General features: G+C 36.5%; 1 protein-coding gene across 1 annotated transcript in view; it reads left to right on the top strand.

Annotated features, from left to right (window-relative positions):
* The window catches only part of IMPG2 (interphotoreceptor matrix proteoglycan 2), a 101048-nt gene that overhangs the window by 44350 nt on the left and 36440 nt on the right, over window positions 1–20258 (top strand). Inside the window, exons 5-9 of the mRNA XM_055259840.2 lie at window positions 690–739; window positions 1651–1733; window positions 3656–3817; window positions 7837–7895; window positions 9897–9917. Of these exons, the coding sequence (XP_055115815.2) occupies window positions 690–739; window positions 1651–1733; window positions 3656–3817; window positions 7837–7895; window positions 9897–9917 (375 nt within the window). The remainder of the gene's footprint in view (window positions 1–689; window positions 740–1650; window positions 1734–3655; window positions 3818–7836; window positions 7896–9896; window positions 9918–20258) is intronic.

The raw sequence follows: 20258 nt of genomic DNA, 5'->3' as shown, positions 1-20258 counted from the left end.
GATACCTTCTACATTGCCTGGCACATAGTATTCATTTATCCCCAAAATATATTTTTAATGCCTACTAAATGGCAGGTACTGTTTTAGACACTGGATAATACAGCAGAAATATATTAGTCAAAGTCTCCAATCTCATGCGGTTTAGATTCTTAATACATTCCTGTTCAATAGAACATCTGTGGTGATGGAAATGTTCTTTACCATCTTGTCCAGTATGATGGCCATTAACCACATGCAGCTATTAAGCACTTGAAATGTGGCAGGTGTAAATGAGGAACTGAGTTTTTAACTTGGTTTAATTTTAATTAATTTAAATTGCTACGCATGTCCAGTGGCTACCATTTTGGGCAATATTGTGCTAGAGGACTAAGGCATTAGAGACAGAGATAAATAAGAAGATAAATAAAATTTCACATAGTGATAAGAACTGAGAAGAGAGAAAACAGGATGATGAGAAGATAACTAGGGAGGAATTCTAGGTAGGGTGATTCTAGTTGAGTAGGCATCAATAAATATAAAATAAATGAATTATGAAGTTTTAATTTTAAAAACTTTGCTTTTTGGTACTTTTGCTTGGGAGCCCTTAATTGGTGATCTAGTGTTTTCCTTTTTGGAAAACAACCCCCAAAATCCCAAAATAAACTCTCATGTGTCTGTCATTTTATTAACTGCAAACATTTTTCTTCTAGTCCTGAACTGTCTTCTCCAGTTCCTGTTGGTGATACTTCAACATTGGGAGGTATACTTTTGTGTCTTTATTCACTTTTCTTTTAAAATTATTTATGGTTTGAGACAGTCTCATAAACATGAACATTTTTTGCAGCTGACTTTTTAAAAATATCAGATTTCTCTCTTTTAATATGTTTCTCAAGAGTCTCAAGAAAAAGTAATTTTTAAAAATTTATTTTATGGCATTATGTTGTGGGTACCTAAAAATCCTTAAGCGTTAAGTACAAGTCAGAACACCACTTAAAACAAATGTATGAGCTAATGAATTATTTTAAGGCAAACACTCTGTAGCCACCACTAATGTGAAAACGTAGAACCATTCTAACGCCACCATTTGTCATTCGTCTTGTGAGAGTTTCCCAGAGTAAGGATTCTCTTGTTGCATTCTGTGGTATAGTTTAACATGTTCCTTTGCCCAGTATATTTCTTGTAAATTGGTAATTCATTTCTTTATTTTTAATTAAAAAACCCCACAAACTACTCTGTGTTAGAAATTTCAAACATCTACAAAAATAGAATAACATGATAAGGTCCAGTTTTAACACTTGTCAATTCACAACCAATTTCCAACCTTTACCCATTTCTCCTCTCTGGTAGAGGAGTTACTTCTTTTAGTATGTGTTCCCTTTATTAGATCGCTCCTTAAGTATAGGAATGTTGTCTTTGTGTTCCTAGTGTCTTGTGCAGAGTCTGGCATATAGTAGGTGCTCAATATATGCTTGTTGAACTTACCACAATTATTTCTTGCTCTGAGAAGACTCCATAGAAATATGTCTTGAGGTTAGAATGCACCGAATTTCCAGGACAATAAAACAAACTATTTATAGGAATGGTTTTTGAAGTCAGTTCCTTATTTCGTGATATGAATTCTGACTTAATCAGGGACTGAATTCATGCATATGTTTTTGCTTTTCTTCTTAGACACTACTCTCAGTGTTCCACATCCAGGGGTGGACGCCTATGAAGGTGCCTCAGAGAGCAGCTTGGAAAGGCCAGAGGAGAGTGTGAGTGATGCTCTGTTTTGTTACTTAGTTTCTAACATAGAACACAGAGATTAAGAGAGAGTTTATCTCCCATTGCTGGACTACACAGTACTTCACGTAGTGTCCTGTTAGAAAAATGACATGCATTCTAAAACCAGTACATTAAAAACAATTTTGAGATTCCTTGGAGAACTGAGTAAATCTGCTCTTATTGGTGAGTTTTTGGTGAGAGAGGGCTTCGAATTATAAATGAAATGGACTGTCATTGAGGTAAGCCCACTGCCTCTTGTGGCCTCTGTGACATGATTTACTATGGTGGTTTTGCCTATGTTCTTCTAACCCTTAATAGACCAGATCTTAGCCTTCTTTATTGGGCAAGAATATACATTTTATGTAGTTTAAAAGTCAAAAAGTACCATGCATTGTGAATGTACCATTATTAATAGAAACCTGTCCACTAAACAACACTAAATCCTATAACTGAGTCTTTATCACAAAAGATATATACAGATTAACAAAAAAATTACACATTGCCCAGGAATATAGAAACATTTTGTTATATATTTAAATACTGCATTTAAAAAATTACGAGGTTCACAAATCCTGTTTTTTTTTTTTAATATAGAGCAAACTCTGACAAAACATATCTACTAGGAAGATGCAATTTAGTTATCTTGCACCTTCACTTCCCAACGTGGACATTTTAACTTACATGAAATCAGGTTAAGTTGCTCCACTCTGCCTCATCACCCTCCCTGTCACTGAACAAGGCTGGTGGTAATCCCTAGAGTGGATACCTGAATCAATACTTTTATCCTAAGTACAACCGTGTTCCAAGTAGATGGTTCTAGCAAATATTGGCATTTGATAAATATCTGTGAATAAATGAATAAAAAGTGATACTGCAGCTCTGAACTTGAGTCAGAATAGCTATGATTAAGATCTGGAAACATTTATAGAATGAGATAGAATTCACTTTAATAGAAATTAAGGAATTGTATGCAATCAATTGGAACGTTAATATCCAAAACAGAGGATTTAAGCCAATTTATAGAACCAGTAGGAAAACAAAACAATATAGAGATACCTAACAAAAATTAGATTGCTGTAGCTCTGGTTCAAAATGAAACCCAAGGTAGTTTTATTGTGCAGCTATTTTCCTAATGCATTTTCCCATCTACTCTTCTAGAAATTATAAACCATATTTCGGTTCTGTTGGGATTTATCCTATAAATTATAATGTGTATTCAACCTAACAAATTTTAAGTTTTTCAACATCTTTATTGTTATCCTGAGCAACATAGGAACATTAGAACATTGTAATTCAAATGATCATTTTGCTGACCTGTTTGCAACTTTTCAGTATTTTTGTTCTCTCTTTTTTTATTCTACTAATTAGACTGTATTATATTCTACTTATACAGCTAAAATTTGTTTAAGATTTACCCATATGTTTACTATTTTATTAATTTTGTTTAATTTATTTATTATTTTTTTGAAATGGAGTCTTGCTCTGTCACCCAGGCTGGAATGCAGTGGATCTCGGCTCACTAAAACCTCTGCCTCCCAGGTTCAAGTGATTCTCCTGCCTCAGCCTCCTAAGTAGCTGGGATTACAGGCGCATACTACCATGCCCAGCTAACTTTGTATTTTTAGTAGAGATGGGGTTTCAGTTGGCCAGGCTGGTCTTGAACTCCTGACCTCAAGTGATCTGTCCACCTCGGCCTCCCAAAGTGCTGAGATTACAGATGTGAGCCACTGCTCCTGGCTATTAGCCTATGTCTTAAAGTCTACCCAATTTGTTCCAAAGTCAAATACGAAATAATAAGGTTATCTTCAGAAGCTGCCTTTAGCACAGTTCTGACACACTGAAACAATCAATAAATGTTTGTTGATTGAATGAATAAGCCTTGACATTTATTGTTCTTTCTCTAAAAATCCAGATTAGCAATGAAATTGAGAATGTGATAGAAGAAGCCACAAAACCAGCAGCTGAACAGATTGCAGAATTCAGTATCCACCTTTTGGGGAAGCAGTACAGGGAAGAACTACAGGATTCCTCCAGCTTTCACCACCAGCACCTTGAAGAAGAATTTATTTCAGAGGTGGGTGATTAAAACAAAAACAAACGAGACAGTATGCCTGCTATGTTAGTTTCTCATATTCACAACACTGTTTAAAGATAGGTTTAGGTTTCAAGTTGTTTGTCTACTTGGTTCCTGGAGTGGTTACTTAGCCATTTCTTCAGAAAACTCTGTGAAAAGTCATAGGACAGATGAATTCTTTCACAGAAAGAAAAATCTTGCCATCTGCTAAAAAATAAATGCAATTTCCAACTTTTACTGCACAGCCAAGGAAGAATGTGTTCTGTGGCATGGTTTTGACTTGAAAATATTTGGAGAAATAAGCTTCTGTAAGAAACTACACACACTGTATTGTTTTTCTTAAGGGAACATTACTTTAATGTCTTTTAATTTCATCTTTAGTACTTTTAATTGAAAATTTTTGAATAGTTAACACATAGGTAATAACTGGTACAAAATTTAGAAGCATAAAAGGGCATCCAGTGAAAAATAAATGTTTCTCCTATCCTTGGTTGGAGGTATTTTTAAGAAGGGATTTCTTTAAAGAACTGTGGATTAGACCATCCTATAACTTCACTTTCTGGGAAAATTCTATATAGGACTTAAACTCAAGATTTTTTCAGTCAAAAATGACCCATAGTCCCCATCTAGTTTGCCTTTGCTTTTGTGCAGTAAGATATTGAATGCTTATCTACCCCTGTCTGTCAGATGACAGGGCACATCATTCCTTCCTGTTTATTTTTTCTCATTCCTTCTTGATGTAGTTCTCTTTAGCCAAGTTTATCAATTCCATTACCTTAGATTAATTTTCTTCCCCGATACTGTGTCCAGATGAGAAATAAAAATGTGCATCTCTCAGCCAAAGCACTATTGTAGCCATCAGATGTGGGAAGGGGAGGCCAGACAAATCATTTTCCTAGTGGTGTGGCCAAGTTGCAAGGCTGTATGGTATGTGGAAGAAATGTCAGCCAGGCCAGTGGCCACCTGGCATCAAAGAGTGTCTTGGGCTGGCTGTCTGGTTTTCTCTGTCCTTTGATTAAGGAACTTTTAATACAGCTTAGTGTTTAGGTAAACAATTGCATGGAACGACTGCAGATTTAAAGAAGTCCGATAAACACTCTGAAAAATATCTTCATCAAGGACTTGATGAGGTAGGTAGCTATTGAGGTGATTAGAGAGTGTTGAAGGTTCTGGGCCTACCATGGAACACCTCCTTCTCTGGCCTATCTCTGTACTCCCTGTCCCCTTACCTGGAATGAAATATCTACCAATAGTCACTTTGCATGAAACAGCAGAGGCAGGGGATCATGTCTCAAACTGAAGGGGATCCTCCAGCTCCCTCCCTTTAGGACACCATCACACGAATTTTTCCCTCAGCTTCTCTGGGTATCACTGGAAGACACACAGGGAGAAGAAAGCCTGCTTGGAGGGGATGAGGTTTAGGAGCTATTAATCTGTGTGTGTGTGTGTGTGTGTGTGTGTGTGTGTGTGTGTGTGTGTGTGTAAAAGGATAAGAAGTGGGGGCATGATAGGCTTGGGATAACATGAAGTACAACATCAGAGAGGGGAAGGTCAGTGTGATGGGCCTGGGAGTGTTGGTGCCTGAGGGCAGTGCTGGTGTGATCCTCACATAGTGCCTTGTGCTCACAGGCGACTTTCTATTTGTTTGCTCACAGCAGTCATGTAGACAAGCATCTCTATTTTACAGATGAGGCTCAGGAGGCCAAATAACTTGTTCATTGTCATTCAGTCTCTCTAGGAACAGAAATGAAAATCAGGTCTCCTACTGCCTTTCAAAGTACTCCTTCTTCTACAGAGTTCCCTTCCTTTTAATTCAAGGTAGAAGTTACAATGAACCTTAGTTTTCCCAGTCTTGGTCCCAATTCTAAAGCACATTTATCATGAGGCAGGGGCAGTGTAATTCAATGGGAAGAATATGGGCTTCGGTGTTAGAGAGATCTGGGATTGAATACATTCTGATTCAGTCACTTACCAAATGTGTGACCTTGGCCAAGTTAGTTAATATCTTATAATCTCCATTTTCTCATCCATAAAACAGGAATAATATATTATCTCTTGGGATTGTCACAGAGATTTGAAGTAAAGCAAAGCACCACACATATTGCAGTCCTCAATAAATTTTACTGACTATTAATATCAATGTTGAAGTCGAATGACTTAATGCAACTGGATACCTATACATGTTTAGACTCCAGAGATTGCAAAGCCTATGCTAAGATGGGTTTAGTAGTAATGATAACATACAGTTGTACAGCATTTTTCAGTTAATGGAGTGCTTTTAGGTACATTTCTTTTAATCTTAAAATCAATATGGTAGGTGGGCAGGGAAGTATTAGTTCTGAAAAAAGAATGCCTGTGCATGGACACTCTGCCAGCAGAAACAGAGCTGAGACTAACCCTCAGCCTTCTGATTTCTAGTCCTGTGTCTTCTACCCCTCCCCACCGCTCTACAAGAATTTTAACAGTTTTTTATTTCCTTTCAGAGAGTAAAACAGGGCACATTACTATAGCCAAAGAGTTTCATTCTTTGGCTTTGGATCTTTATTCTTAAGGCGTAAAGATCTTCAGTGAACCAAGATTTTTTAAAAATCCCACTCTCCTCATATGAGGACTTGGTTAAAAGCAGATGCCCAGAGATGTTGCCAAGGTCCATTAATTTATTTCCTTTGTTCTGATGTTGGCCCCATCATGACCCATCTGGTGAGGTTGTCACCTTCTGAAATGTTACAGATTAAATGGTTATTTTTGTTAAAATATGCATTTGTGCCTAACTTGATTATTATTATTTTTTCTGAGACGGAGCATGTCGCCCAGGCTGGAGTGCAGTGGCGTGATCTTGGCTCACTGCAACCTCCATCTTCCGGGTTCACGCCATTCTCCTGCCTCAGCCTCCCGCGTAGCTGGGACTACAGGCACCCACCAACAAGCCCGGCTAATTTTTTGTATTTTTAGTAGAGACGGGGTTTCACCGTGTTAGCCAGGATGGTCTCCATCTCCTGACCTCGTGATCCACCCCCCTCAACCTGATTATTTTTACATCTTTAGTCCAATCTAGCATACCATTTTACACCTCCGGTCAGTAAGCTCATTTGGAGTTACATGGCTAGATTTTAAAGACTCAGTAATGAAACTGGCTCCTGCAGATGTGATGCTCATGAATTGGTCTTTTGACCAGCGGAGTTACCTGACCACAAGGCCTCTCGTCTGGGTGTTGAGTGTGTTTGTGGTTCTCTTTCATTGTAGGAACAGGAAAAAGATGCCAGCAGCCAGTTTCACACTTACAGAAAACAAACACTAGACTGTTTTTCAGTGTGTGTGTGCTGTGGCCAGATTTCAAATTCAAAGAATAACATTTAAAAATGCCATTACAGGCCTGTAATCCTAGCACTTCGGAAGGCTGAGGCAGGTGGATCACCTGAGGTCAGGAATTCGAGACCAGCCTGGCCAACATGGTGAAAACCCGTCTCTAGTAAAAATACAAAATTAGCCGGGCATGGTGGCGCACACCTATAATTCCTAATTCCAGCTGCTCGGGAGGCTGAGGCAGGACAATTGCTTGAACCTGGAAGTGGAGTTTGCAGTGAGCCAAGATCGCACCACTGCGCTCCAGCCTGGGTGGCAGAGTGAAACTCCGTCTCAAAAAAAAAAAAAAAAAAAAATAAAATAGAATAAAATAAAATAAAATGCTATTACAGCTTCTTTTGAAACAATTTTTTTTTCACATTTCGTCACATAAGGGAAAAACAGTGCTTTGCCAACAAGGAGTATGCTTTTTATAATTTGGAAAAAATTAATATTAAAGCACATTAAAACCTTAAAAGACAAAATGAAAAAGAAAAATGTGCCAGTGTTTAGGTAAATTTTTTCTTTCACTTTCTGACCTGGGTATGCCTAGGTAAGTGTATAAGCTTCTAATATTTGTGAACAGTGTACTTTTTATTCTACTCTTAAAAGCATTGTTTTCTATATATTTTTCCATATTTTTACATAGTTATCATTTTTATTTGTACTTTTAACAGGTTGAAAATGCATTTACTGGGTTACCAGGCTACAAGGAAATTCGTGTACTTGAATTTAGGTAAATAGACTTATCTAAATATGCACATTTTCAGTAGCATTCTTTATTCTGAATGGAATGTCCATTATATTTATCATATATATTCTAATAATAAATGATTTGAATGCTGTAACTCAATGCTATTTCTGGTAAATTAGTATTCTTGATGTTAGTTTTTCAGGTGAGAAAATTGAGTTAGAAAAAGACCAAAAAATAACTCAAAGAGATATAGTAGGTCTAAAATTGGCTAGGTTAAGAATTCAGGAATTCATGTCCCCAGCTTGCTGCTGAAAAGTTACGTAGGTCTTATTTGGCACTGATAGGAGCCTGAAGGCAGACGAGATGTGGCCCCAGTGTTTTCCTAAAACTTGTCAGTGTGGTGATTTTGACATCTTGGTATGAGGCCACTCTGGAAGGGATGCATTAGTCCTTGTTTTAAACATAACAGTTCTGAGTAAACCAGACACCTCTTTTAAAGACATTTATTCCCTGCTTAAGACTCACAGTGTAACACTTGTGAACATTTACTGAGTGAATACTTTGTATTGGGGTATGCCACATTGCTGAGCTCACTTAATCTTCAGCCCTCTCAGGATAGATATTATTAATACTCATTTTTAAGAGGAGGAAACAGGTTTAAAGGAATGAAGTATTAGCCCAAAGTCAAGAGTTTGTAAACTGGGGTGGAGGAGGAATTTTGAAACAGAGCAGCTGACTTTATAGCTTTTCTTGCTCTGAACCTTCATGCTAGACTCAATGCCATGATTTAGGTGATGCTCTAGCCCAAGTTTAGATGTTATCCATCTCAACTTTGGCTTGTTCTTGACAAAACTTCTGAGTCTACCAGAAATAACAGCAAGCACTTATATAGCATTTACAGTGTGCCAGGCTTTATATATACATATGTAAACACTATTTAATTCTATTTAACACACGCTATTTAATTCCAACATCAATGCTATGAGATAGTTACTATGCTCATATTTTCCAATAAGGAAACCAGAGCACAGGGAATTTAAATAATTTTCCCAGTGTTGTTTAGCTAGTTAGTGATGCAGGCTTAGTGGAAAGAGACCAAATATTTGAAGCTGTCCTACTTACCTAGTCTCATATCATGACCAGTTGCCCCCATTCAACTTCAGCAGTTTTCAAACAGGATGCTGCCTCCGGTTGTATGCTCAGATGAGAATCTGAGAATGTAAGGCCTTTGAAGACCTCCCTTATTTGGCAGCACATGAAGGGCAACACAGTCTTTGGAGCCAACTTGTCCGGCTTCAGATCCTGCCATTGCACTTCTGGCTGGATGCTTTTGGGTGTATTTCCAGGATTTAACTTCTCATTTGTATAAAAAAGACAATTTACCTTAATCTTGCTTTATTAAAAAATGCTTTTGAAATACCATCAGCAACTTATTTATCTTCTTTGTTCTGTGGTTTCTATACCTATATTATGAGGATACTAATAAATCTGAATGAAGATTAGATCAATTTTTGTAAAATGCTTAGCACCGTTCCTGACACATGGAAAGTTCTATTTAAGCATCTGCTACATAAAATAATAAATATTAAAGGTTGTGCAGTATCCTGTGGATTAGTCAGTCCTGACATTTACCTATACCCTTACTACTTTACAGTGTACCATCTGATTTTAATACTGCATAACATGTATCCCAAAAAAGGAGGTTCCCAATTTTGTTAAAGCCAACAACTGGAGAACTCTGCTGATTTACTGAAAAAAGTTTCTTTATGAAGAAATAACCATATGTGAATTATTTTAAAGTATTTTTAAAATTTAGAAGAAAGTAAAGACCATGGCTTTAAAATAAAATGCTTTTTTCACCTTTGCTCACTTCCTTTAATCTATAGGAATTTGTCAGTATTTGATACTGTGCAAGCATTTTTATTTAAGGAAGCATTTCAAAGAAATTCAGAGGAATTACATAAAGAACTTGCACTTTGGTGAATGATGTGACAATAATAACTGTCTCAAACTCTGTTTAATATTTTCAATTTTTGTTTTCAGGTCCCCCAAGGAAAATGACAGGTACTTTTTGGCACTTTCTCTAATGTCCATTGAATTGGGAGATAGTTTAGTAAATATGGCAGACCGTAGGTCCAGGGGAGCATAACTCCAATCTTACATCACTTCCAATATCACTGTCTGACGTTTTCAGATCAGGGTTTGTCAAACTTTTCTATTAAGAGTCAGGTAGCCAATAATTTAAACTTTTTAGGCCATATAGTCTCTGTTGCAACTACTCAATTCTGCCACTATCAGGTAAAAGTAGACATAGACAATATATTGTAATCTAATGAGCTTTGCTATGTTTCACTTTATGGACATTGAATTTTATATAATTTTCACATGTCACAAAATATTGTTCTTTTTTTGATTTTTTCAACTATTAAAAAATGTAAAATTCAGTAACTCTTGGGTAGTAGGCTGGATTTAGCTCACAGGCTGTTTAATTTTATGTTCCTGGCTTATTTCACTTAACATAATGTCCTCCAGTCCATGCGTGTTGCTGTGAATCACAGGATTTCCTTTTTTATGGCCGAATAGTATTCCACTGTGTATGTGTAACTGAGTGGAGGCTTGGCTGCTCACTGCTTGCAAAGCCAGTAGCAAGGACAATGTGCAGTGAAAGGAAAGTTACTTTATTTCCAAAGCTAGCAGTGGGGGAAGCAGCCAGCTTAACCTCCAGAAATGATTCAAACTTCAGGCTGGGAAGAGGGGATTAAAAAAGGAAACTTGGAATGGGAGGCATGCAGGAGGGATGCTGGGTACAAGGTCTGCATGTCTTGTTCCAGTGGCTTATCTCAAGCCATGGTTCACAGGAGCACAGCTGGCATCATCTCAACAATGGCTGGGTTGTTGACTAACTGTCTTGAGATAATCTCTGGAATTTTGCAGCTGAGTCTCCATGCTTGGTCTGTCTCAAGATTAGCCCCTGGAACTTCTAAGTAAGCATATAATTAGATATAAGCATGCAGTTTAATAAATGTGCATGGGGTAAAGGAGTACATGATGGGAGATGGTAGGAGGGAGTTAAGTTTCAAAGTATGTTTCAGGGCTATATTTTAAAACTAAGGGGGAAAAGGCTCCTACAGTTTGTTTCAAGGTTACAACTTGAGACTGGGAAGAAAGGAAAAAAGAAAAAATGTTTTAAAATGCATTTGGAAGTTAAACTACTTGGTTGCATATGTATACCACATTTTCTTAATTCATTCATCTGTTGTTGGACACCCAGGTTGACCCCATATCTTGGCTGTTGTGAGTAGTGCTGAAATAAATAAACATGGGTGTGTGGATATCTCTTTGATATACTAATTTCCTTTCCTTTGGATAAATGCCCAGTAGTGGCATTGCTGGATCATATGGTAGTTCCATTTGTAGTTTTCTGAGGAACCTCCATATTGTTTTCCATAGTGGCTATAGAAGTTTACATTCCCACCAGAAGTATGTAAGAGTCCCCTTTTCTCTGGAACTCACTAGCATTTGCTATTTTTTGTCTTTTTAATAATAGCTATCCTAACTGGCATGAAATGATACTTCGTTTTGGTTTTGATTTGCATATCCCTGTTGATGAAAATGTTGAGCATTTTAAAATATATTTTTTGGCCATTTCTATGTTTTCTTTTGAGAAATGTCTATTCAGATCATTTGCACATTTTTAAATTGGATTGTTTGTTATTTTGCTGTGGAGATATTTGAGTTTCTTCTATATTCTGGATATTGATCCCATGTCAGATAAATAGTTTGCAAATATTTTCTCTCATACTGCAGATTACCTTTTCACTCTGTTGATTGTTTCCTTTGCTGTGCAGAAGCTTTTTAGTTTAATATAATTCCATTTGTTTATTTTTGCTTTTGTTGCCTATGCCTCTGAGGTCTTATTCATAAAATCTTTTTCAAGACCAATGTCCTGAAGTGTTTCCCCAATGTTTTCTTCTAGTATTTAATAGTGTTTTTAAGTCTGACATTTAGGTCTTTGGTCCGTTTTGAGTGGATTTTTTGTGTAGAGTGAGAGCTGAAAGTTCTAGTTTCATTCTTCTGCATATAGATATACAGTTTTCCCAGCACCATTCATTGAAGAGAGTGTCCTTCCTGCAGTATATGTTCTTGACACTTTTGCCAAAAATCAATTGGTTGTAGATATGGATTGATTTCTGGATTCTCTATTCTGTTCCATTGATCCGTGTGCCTGTTTTTATTGCTAGTACCAGGCTGTTTTGATGACTACAGCTTTGTACTATATTTGATGTCTAGTATACATATAGATACATATCATCAGCTTTGTTATTTTTTCTCAGGATTGCTTTGGCTATCTGGGGTCTTTTGTGGTTCCATACAAATTTTAAGACTTTTCTTCGCTGGGCACGGTGGCTCAAGCCTGTAATCCCAGCACTTTGGGAGGCCGAGGCGGGCGGATCACGAGGTCAGGAGATCGAGACCATCCTGGCTAACACGGTGAAACCCCGTCTCTACTAAAAACACAAAAAATTAGCCAGGTGTGTTGGCGGGCGCCTGTATTCCCAGCTACTCGGGAGGCTGAGGCAGGAGAATGGCATGAACCCAGGAGGTGGAGGTTGCGGTGAGCCGAGATCGCGCCACTGCACTCCAGCCTGGGGGACAGAGAAAGACTCCGTCTCAAAAAAAAAAAAAAAAAAAAAAAAAAAAGACTTTTTTTCTATTTCTGTGAAGAATGTCATTGGTATTTTGATTAGGATTGCTTCAAATCTGTAGATTGCTTTGGGTAGTATGGTCATTGTAACCATTGTAATTCTTCTGATCCAGGAGAATGGGATGTTTTTCCATATTTTTATATACCTTTCAATTTCTTTCATCAGTGTTTTGTAGTTTTTCTTGCAGAGGTCTTTCACCTGCTTGGTTAAATTTATTTTTACGTATTTTATTTTTCTTGTAGCTATTGTAAATGGGATTGCCTTTTTTTTTTCTCAGCTAGATTGTTACTTGTGTATAGGAATGCCACTGGATTTTTGTAAGTTGATTTTGTATCCTGCAACCTTACTAAATTCATTCATCAAATCTAGGAGTTTTTTTTAATGGAGGCTTTGGGTTTTTCTCAGTGTAAGATCACATGATCAGCAAGCAGGGATAATTTGACTTCCTCTTTTCCAATTTGTATGCCTTTTATTTATTTCTTTTGCTTGATTGCTCTGGCTAGGACTTCTGGTACTATGTTGAACAGGAGTGGTAAAAGTGGGCATTCTTGCCTTGTTCCAGTTCTTGGAGGAAATGCTTCCAACTTTTTCCCATGAAGTATGATGTTAGCTGTGGCATTTTCATATGTGGACGTTATTGTATTGAGGTGCTTTTCCTCTACCTAATTTTTTGAGGGTTTTAATCATGAAGGCATGTTGAATTTTATTAAATAGTTTTTCTGCATCATTATGATGATCATAGGGTTTTTATACTTCATTCTGCTGATGTGATGTATCATCCGTATTGATCTGCATATGGTGAACAATCCTTGCATTCCTGGGATAAATCCTGCTTGGTCATGGTGTATTATCTTTTTGAGGGGCTATTGGATTTGATTTGCTAATATTTTGTTGAGGATTTTTGTATCTGTGTTCATCAGAGATTTCACCCTGTAATTTTCAATTTTTGTCAGGTACGTGTCTCGTTTTGGAATAATAAAATTTTTCTGCTTTAATTTTTTGGAATAATTTCAGAAGAATTGGTATTCATTCTTCTTTAAAGGTTCAGTAGAATTCAGTGGTGAAGCCATCCAGTCCTGGACTTTTCTTTTTCAGTAGACTTTTTGTTACTGATTTAATCTTGTTACTTGTTGTTGGTTTGCTCAGTTTCTTTTTGATTCAATTTTGGTAGGTTATATGTGTTCAGGAATTTATTTCCAGTAGGTTTTCAAATTTATTGGCATATGGTTATTCATAGTAGTCTCTAATTATCCTTTCCATTTCTGTGGTATTTGATGTGATGTCTCCTTTTTCATTTCTGATTTTATTTATTTGGGTCCTCTCTTTTTTTTTTTTGAATCTGTAGATTGCTTTGAGTAATGGTAGAATGCTATAGACCATTAGTCTAGCTAATGGTTTGTTGATTTTTATCTTTTCAAAAAATCAACTGTTTGTTTTGTTAATCTTTTGTATATTTATTTTGGTCTCCATGTCTTTTATTTCTGCTCTGATCTTTATTATTTCTTTCCTGCTACTAATTTTTTGGTTTGGTTTGTTTTTGCTTTTCTAGTTCTTTGAGATGCATTGTTAAGTTGTTTATTTGAAATCTTTTTAGTTGTTTGATGTAGACATTTATTGCTATAAACTTGCCTCTTACTACTGCTTTTGCTATGTCCCACAGGTTTTGGTATGTTGTGTTTCTATTTTCATTTGTTACAAGGAATATTTTGTTTTTATTTTAAATTTATTCACCCATTGATCATTTAGGAGCATATTGTTTAACTTTCCTTTATTTGTATAGCTTTAAATTTGTCTCTTGTTTTGATTTCTAGTATAATTCCATTGTGGTCAGATAAGATACTTGATATAATTTTGATAAAAAAATTTTTTTGAGACTTGTTCTGTGTCCTAACATATGGTTAGTCAGGGAAAATATTCCATGTGCTGATGAAAACAGTGTGTATTCTGCAGCTGTGCATCTGTTCAGTGAAATGTTCTGTAAATGTCTGTGAGGGCCACTTGGTCTGTGGTGCAGTTTAAATCTGGTGTTCCTTTGTTGATTTTTCTTTCTAGATGATTTTTTCTAGGGAGATAATGGGGTGTTGAAGTCCTCAACTGTTATTGTATTGGGGTCTATCTGTCCATTTAGATCTAATAATAGTTGCTTTATATGTCTTGGTGCTCCATTTTGGGTGCAGGTATATTTATAATTGTTATATTTTCTTGCTGAATGGATTCCTTTATTATTATATAATGTCCTTCTTTGTCTCTTTTTTCAACTTTGGACTTGAAGTCTGTTTTGTCTGAGCATGGTTACTCCCACTTGCTTTTGGTTTCTGTTTGTGTGGGATATATGTTTCTATCCCTTCACTCTAGATCTTTATATGTCTTTATAGGTCATGTAAGTTTCTTGTAAGCAGCATATAATTTGTCTTTTTTTGGTTTTCCTTTCAGCCAGTCTATATATTTTAAATGGAGAATTTAACCCATTTTAACTTCAAGGTTATAATTCACAGTAGAGAACATCTGCCATTTTGTTGTTTTTTTCTAGTTGTTTTGTATATTCTTCGTTCCTTATTTCTTCTCTCATTGTTTATTTTTGTGGTTGCTTTGATCCTTTCTTGTAGTATGGGGATGAGTGCTAGGTGTTTCTAGTCAGCCATATTACTGATGTCACCCAGAATTGCTAACCTAGGTACAGTTTTCAAAATTATTCAGCATTGTCAGGAATTAACCAGCTGATAAAATTTATTTGTAGCTTTTGGGTGTACTTATATTCTGAGCTGTGAATAAATGAATGTATAGCACAGAAATAGTCTATAAGATATATAACATACCGTTTCTGTCTCTTTCTCTCTCTCTTCATAAGCATTTGTATGCACATGAAGTTTTTTTTATTTGCTGTGTACCTCTTTTAAAATGTACTCATTATTTTAATTTAGTAATATGCATTTGAAGTGAATCAACAACATATCTATCTGGTATACCCAATTTATATATTTAGCTTCAGGCTTTTTCAGTATGTATCTCCTTCCTAAAAGAAGCTATAAAAGAAGAGATGTCTGAGTTTCCAAAATATCCTTATTTTAGTTGATCTTGATGAAATGTGATAGCACTATTTTTAATTTTTAAAAAATATATGCATCAAACAGCCAATCAGGGCATCTGAGGGGAGAGAATAAGAAAGGGTAAACTTCACCTCTACATGATTGATGTCTTTGGAAATATGTACTCATTTTGTTAATTTAGTAATATGCATTTGAAGTGAATCAACAACATATCCATCTGGTATACCCAATTTACATATTTAGCTTCAGGCTTTTTCAGTATGTATCTTCTTCCTAGAAGAAGCTATAAAAGAAGAGATGTCTGAGTTTCTCCAAAATATCCTTATTTTGGTTGATCTTGATGAAATGTGATAGCACTATTTTTAATTTTTAAAAAATATATGCATCAAACAGCCAATCAGGGCATCTGAGGAGAGAGAATAAGAAAGGGTAAACTTTACCTCCACGTGATTGATGTCTTTGTGAATAGCTGTCAGACACAGAAACTCTCCTCTGTGTAGCAGCTGCATGAGTCCAGTTCAGAAGATGAAAGATGATGATCCAGTTGTGGTTAGTTAACTTGGAGTTGCTGAGTATGGAGAGCCAGCACAGCTTTCTTCAATCACATACTATTTTATCTACCAATGTGTATTCTGCTTCTCATGTATTTCCTTGGCCTCTTGGTTTTCTTTTATTCTGTACCTCATCCTGAGATATATTTGTACCCCATTACTATGCCAGAACTCAGTCTATTCTGAGTCACAGTGATGTTCTTGGCCCTCAAAATAGATGGTTTTCTGGTATCTCAAGCACTTATTTGAGTTCCCTTTCCAGGACAAAAACATGGTAACAAATTATAACATCTCTCTGAGGCATTTTATCTTCTTTAATGAACTTATCTGTACTAGACAAGGTAGATTATAATAGAAGTATTATATTTAGATGTCCAATGGAAACATTGGGAGGCAAATATTTTGCCAATAAGGAGTAACACCAGTAATCTATTCCAGACTGCCTGATTTGCATAGCTTTCTTGATCCAGGAACATTTCTCTTGATCTTTTCCATATCATATTTAAAAGTCATGCAAGGCACATGGTAGGCTCCCAGTAAATGCTTGACTCTCCTTGTCTGATTTTCTGCATAGCCTAAGAACCAACTGAAGTGCTAACTGACATAGCCTTTCCTCCTCCTTCTTTTTCTTTTTTTCTTATAGTTTTTTATATAGTCCTGTTTACACTAGAAGTAAGTTTAATAGGTTGTGCAAAAATCCAAAAAAGAAACTCACCTTTCTGGAGAGGTAGATATGGTCCATCACGCTAAGACTTGGAAGAGCATGCACATCCTCACAGAGCTGGGCTGTGGCCAGGAAACAATGTCTCTAAAATGATTAACCAGAAGATACAAATATATGAAGCTAATATGAATGTTCTTTAGGGTTAAAAATTGCTCTGTTATATTTAGAGTCTGAAGATGCTTCAGATTAAGTCAGGCATATCATGTACTGTTGTTTAAGTGGCATAAATTCAATTGTCTTATCTGCCTGTATTAGGGAACAAAATTGACCATTTGTTTCTTCATTATTTTCACAAGTATGTATTGAACTGCTATGAGCCAGGCATTGTGCTAGATGCTGGGGACATAGAGCGAAAAGGTAATTGTGCCTATATAGGGTGGGGAGATAGAACATGAGCACCAACCACGTCTTCATGTTAAAAAGTTTCCCTGGGAGATGATAGCTAAGCTGAAGTAAAATAGAAATAGCCAGGTGAAGAAGGTATCTGTATGTGTGTGTACATGTGTATGTGGAAGATATAAGGGCTGGGAGGAATTGCAGAGAGAAGGAAATGTATATGCAAAGATCCAGAACCAGAGCAGGTGCCTATGGTCTGCCAGTCTATCAGAATGACTGAAAGCTCATAAAGAGCAAGAGGGAATATGGTGTGGTGAGTTCTGATCAGTAGGTGACCTTCTTATTGTTTTATTCTATCTTGGAACCATCATTCGATATTTTAGCATATTTTACTGAATTGATTTCTTTATAAATAATATTGGGAATTACCTATGAATCAACATACTCAGATGTGCAAAATTGAAATACTTTAATTGCTTAGAGGATTGAGGGAAGTTCTAGAGACAAGCAGATGTTTTTACTACTTAAGCAACAGGGTGTCAAAGTGCTCAGTTACTACTTTTAAGGGCCCTGAACCACTGCATTAGAAGAGGTATCCTTTTATATCTGGGAGTAAAACAGTATTGAAGTCACTCAGAGTAAGACAGGAACATCAAAGAGGCCTGGCTGCTTCCTTGTATGGCAGGTGGGAGTGTCACCTTTATGGTTTTCCCTGCAGTCCAGGGTGTGTGATCTGTGCCATGTAGGCCAGGCCAGGTCCAGACCAGTGCTCCCAGGAAAGAGAAGTCTCTTGAGACCATTCATGCTTACCAAACCATAAAAGACAATGAATTCTCTAGGATGCCAATTGATCTATTTAAAAATGAGAAATATATGTGCCAACAGACCAATCAATTATTACAGCATTGACTGGCTCATGCATTCTTTCCTCATAAGAAAATCTGTAGGGAGTTTTAATCAAAAGTTTCTTTTACAAGCTTGAAATCAAAAAGAGGAAGTTGTATGATCCCAGCAGCCAGTATCATCTAGCCATGATAGCTTATTGTAGCCATCTCCAATCTAGGGATCTGTTTCACAAGGAACTCCCGATATACTGGTCAGAAGCTTTCCACTAACTAGTAACATAAATTAGCTGACTAATTTCTTTTTTCCTAGACTCTATGATATCATCCTTACTATGTTGATACTTTCCTTTAGCTATGTAAATACCTTGATTGTGCTGTGGTTTTCTTTCTACCTTCAGACAAGTATATATTTCTGCTCATCCAGTAGGCACTGGGTACCTCTCTGTGCTAGGTACCAAGCTGAGCACTGGGGATAGAAACTCAAGGAGAGACTGAGACACCTTCACCGTGAACGAAATCTTTGTACAAAACAACGAAGGCTAAAATAAAGAAATAGATGAGAATATATCAGTTCAGAGGAAGAAGCACATTATTTTAAATTTTATTCAATTTTTCATTAATTTATTTTTATGCTTTGTTTTGAGAATAGTTTTCTGCTGTGGAATGTCTGAAAGTGGTGAATTACTTTTACTGCACGTCTGTCTTGAGTGGTTTGTCTCTTGGAAGATAGTATTCTCCTTTCCTCTGGAGGGATCTTGGTGTGACTTGATGGGTACTTACTGCCTATGATGGATGTGCTGCAGAGACTGGCTGGAAGCCAGAGTGATGACTGGTATTGAGCTGTCCTCATAATTACTTTTTTGGGTAATAGTTTAATAGAAGCTACTGAGAGGGTAGCATACTAGTTCAGAATGTAGGGACTGGAGTTGGACAGATCTGTGTTGAAATTATGACTCTGCCACATAGTACATCTTATGAAATCTAAAGGAAGTCTTTTAACTGCTCTAAGGGCTTGTGTCCTCAACAATATTCTGAAGCTAAAATATCTTTCATCAGGTTATTATGAAAATTAAATGAGATAAAGCATGTAAAATACCTATCACATTATCAGCACTTACAAACTGTTAGCTTTTAGTTAGAGAAACCTGAGTTGAAGTCTAGAGGAGTATTTTTATTTGGTTTAAAATGTTATATTCTGATGTTATTTCTCCAAAAGACTAGTTAAGAAAATGTCCACACATCAACTCATACTTATTTATTTTCTGTCTTTCTGCCCTGTGTTCCAAGAAGTCTCCTCTTTTTTGCTTGTGGAAAGGTTGATGGAGAAAAAGCCTAATTCCCAGACAAGTGCTGTTTGTTAGTACTTGTTGAGGTTTTACGTAATTCATTAATGAGGGAGTTAGCTTTAAAAAGAGAGAGAGAGAGAGAGCTTGTTTCTAGAGTAGCTGAAAAAGAGAAATTCATATAGTTAATTGGGAACAGATTACTAAGTTACATACAAAATTGGTTAACGCCCTGGAGGGTGGTAAAAATATAACTTTAGAGATATTTTTCCTACCAGGCCAAAAAAAAAATTACTTAATAATAGTTTTTTACAATTTAGTCTTAAACTTTATAGAACTGTAAATTGTCTAGGTTATCAAACAAAAGTGTCTCCTGAAAGAACTGTCATATTAGAAAATACTCCAGCACAACATTTTAAAGGAAAATAATCATCAATTTGCTGTAGTACCAAGTTTTTCATAATTTTCCTACCACAATAAATAACTATGTTTCATACATAATTCATCTAACAACAATAATGAAGTGATGTGAGAGGATTTTGCATTGTGAGGAGGAATTAGAAAGACTGTTTTTAAAAATTAGGGGGAAAATGCTAACAGGAGAAGAAGGAAGTAGGCTGACAGTGAAGAGGGAGGACTTGCCTTTGAAAGAGGAAAGGAGAAGTGAGAACATAGGGGAAGAAGATGCTCAGATCATTCTGCAGGGTTGCCTCTGTGGCCTCCTTAGAATTCCTTTCCCTGTTCTTAGAGCTATGACCCTTCCTTCTCTGGGAAGGAGGGGATGGCAAAAGGTTGACCAGGGTTTTTGGAGAAAAGTGATGGAATCCATGCTCTTTGAGACTTCCCCTTTAGGTCCAATGTTTGTTCTTCATGGGTTCAATGCTCCTTTCTTTGTGCTTCCTTAGCTGAACCT

Source organism: Symphalangus syndactylus, chromosome 21 (assembly GCF_028878055.3).
Source record: "Symphalangus syndactylus isolate Jambi chromosome 21, NHGRI_mSymSyn1-v2.1_pri, whole genome shotgun sequence".
Classification (NCBI taxonomy): domain Eukaryota; kingdom Metazoa; phylum Chordata; class Mammalia; order Primates; family Hylobatidae; genus Symphalangus; species Symphalangus syndactylus.
Note: the sequence above shows the minus strand (reverse complement) of the source record. Positions and strands in the feature narration are given on the sequence as shown.